We start from the raw sequence: 1834 nt of genomic DNA on the forward strand, positions 1-1834 counted from the left end.
AGTAGGAATGACCTCTTAGTAGATTCGAAAATTTCCAGTTAGCAAAACCCAGCCATATTCTGGTTGTTGTTATTTTAAGCCTGTGTCTCAATTACTAATCTCATGTTGAGTGAGCAGGAAGAAAACCCTTGATACTCACTTCTTCCATCAAAATACCATTCTTTTATATTAATGTGTTTATGCATCATTTTTTTTTAAATGTTTTGTTAACACTTCTTTTATTGGGAAGCATACACAGGTCACTTCCCAGGGTGGGAAGCAGCCTGACGCCACTTGGCAAGACCCAGAACAATGTTGGCCAGAGTCAGGGATGCCACCATTGCTAGGACTAACCCCAGCATCAAAGAGGTGAGAGAAGAGGTCGACTCCTCCACGTCAGGGTTACTAGTCTTTCCCAAGAAGATCAGTGGCCCCACTGTGACATCTGCCTCTTCTGTCACTTGCCTGTGCCTTCGGGAAGCAGACTCTTGCCCCTGTCCCACCAGTCTCCTGGAACGACTTGGAATGCCACAGCTGCCCTTGTTACAGCAGTGACAGATATCAGCAGTGCCTTCTACTGGGGACCAGCTGTTGGAGGACTTGCTGCAGGAACAGGCTTTGTTTAGTTGGTCTGGAACTTGGTCAGCTGAAGTGACGTTCAGATGGCAGGTGATATATATCATGTTTCTGGAGTCATTAGCAAAGTGGAACACATCCGCTGTGAACTGGAGAGTCTCTGGCCCCGGTCTGGGTGCTTTGAAAGCAGATGAAGCATCAGAGAGGCCATCCACGAGACAACCATGGAAGTCCACAATGGTGTGATAAGGGGAGGCATTCCGGTTTGGCGTCAGTGTAGCCACACAGTGGTCCACGAACAGTCGCAGGGGCATATGGCTGCCAGTGTGAACTTCAGCCTGGAGGTGGGCTATATCCCCCAGCTGGAAGGTGGGGGACCTCTTCTTGGAGCTCCAGTTCTCCTCCATCAGGTACAGGGAGAAAACCAGTTTCTCCTCCGAAAACACTCTGGTCCTGAAGGGCACCCAGGTGGGCAGGATGGCATGGCTGCTCACATTGCCCTGCCTGGGGAAGCGGCATTCTCTGGGCACCTCCATGTGGTTAGTCCTCACGATGGACAGATTTCCAACAGGACGGGGGTTGTGGAGCAGGAAGGTGCTGTACACCAAGGCATCCTCCGTCACCTGCAGGCTGTTGCCACACTCATGTAGCCCAACCTCAAACCCGACCACATCATCGGTGTCCATAGAGACCAGGGGCTCACAGTCCTCGGGGTCCAGGGTGAGGTCTGCAGGCCTGATGAGCTCCCGGTGCCAAAAAGGTCTTTGCTGACAGTGACCACGAGCTGGGCCTCCAGACACTTCACCACAATGTGAGGGGTCCCTCTCTGGCATATGGGCTGGGAGTAGCTCAGCTCCGTGCCTCCCCAGAGCAGAAAGCAGATGAAGAGCCCATAGCTCAGCGCCATGACACCTACAAACACTCCCTCTAGTCGCATCATTTATTCATTCAGCAAATCCATGTGGAGCACCTCTAGGAGCCGGCACTCTCTGAGGTGCTGGGACACCACAATGAGAGAGACAGTCAAAATCACTGGCCTCAAGGAGCTTATACAGTTGACTCTTGAACAACACTGGGGTTAGGGGGTGCCCCTCAAAATTCCATGTGTAACTTTTTATTCCCCAAAACTTAACTACAGTTGTCCTTGGCATCCATGGATTCAACTAACTGCAGATTGAAAACAGTATTTTTGATCCATGGTTGGGAATCTGCAGCAGGAAATCTGTGGTTGTGGATGTGAAAATACTGTTTTGAAATGAGGTTGGTTGAAGTGGAGGAT

The 1834-nt window shown here is 50.7% G+C and overlaps 1 protein-coding gene across 1 annotated transcript; it reads right to left on the reverse strand.

Moving 5' to 3' along the window:
- Positions 1-239: 239 nt before the first annotated feature.
- On the reverse strand, positions 240-1462 carry LOC308517232 (zona pellucida sperm-binding protein 3-like; the record flags this gene model as incomplete). The annotated part of the gene is given in 2 exon segments (XM_081088341.1): positions 240-1300; positions 1303-1462. Coding segments are annotated over 2 exon segments (1221 nt in total).
- Positions 1463-1834: the final 372 nt, after the last annotated feature.

This window comes from Myotis nattereri, assembly GCF_964212035.1.
Source record: "Myotis nattereri genome assembly, chromosome: 3".
Classification (NCBI taxonomy): Eukaryota; Metazoa; Chordata; class Mammalia; order Chiroptera; family Vespertilionidae; genus Myotis; species Myotis nattereri.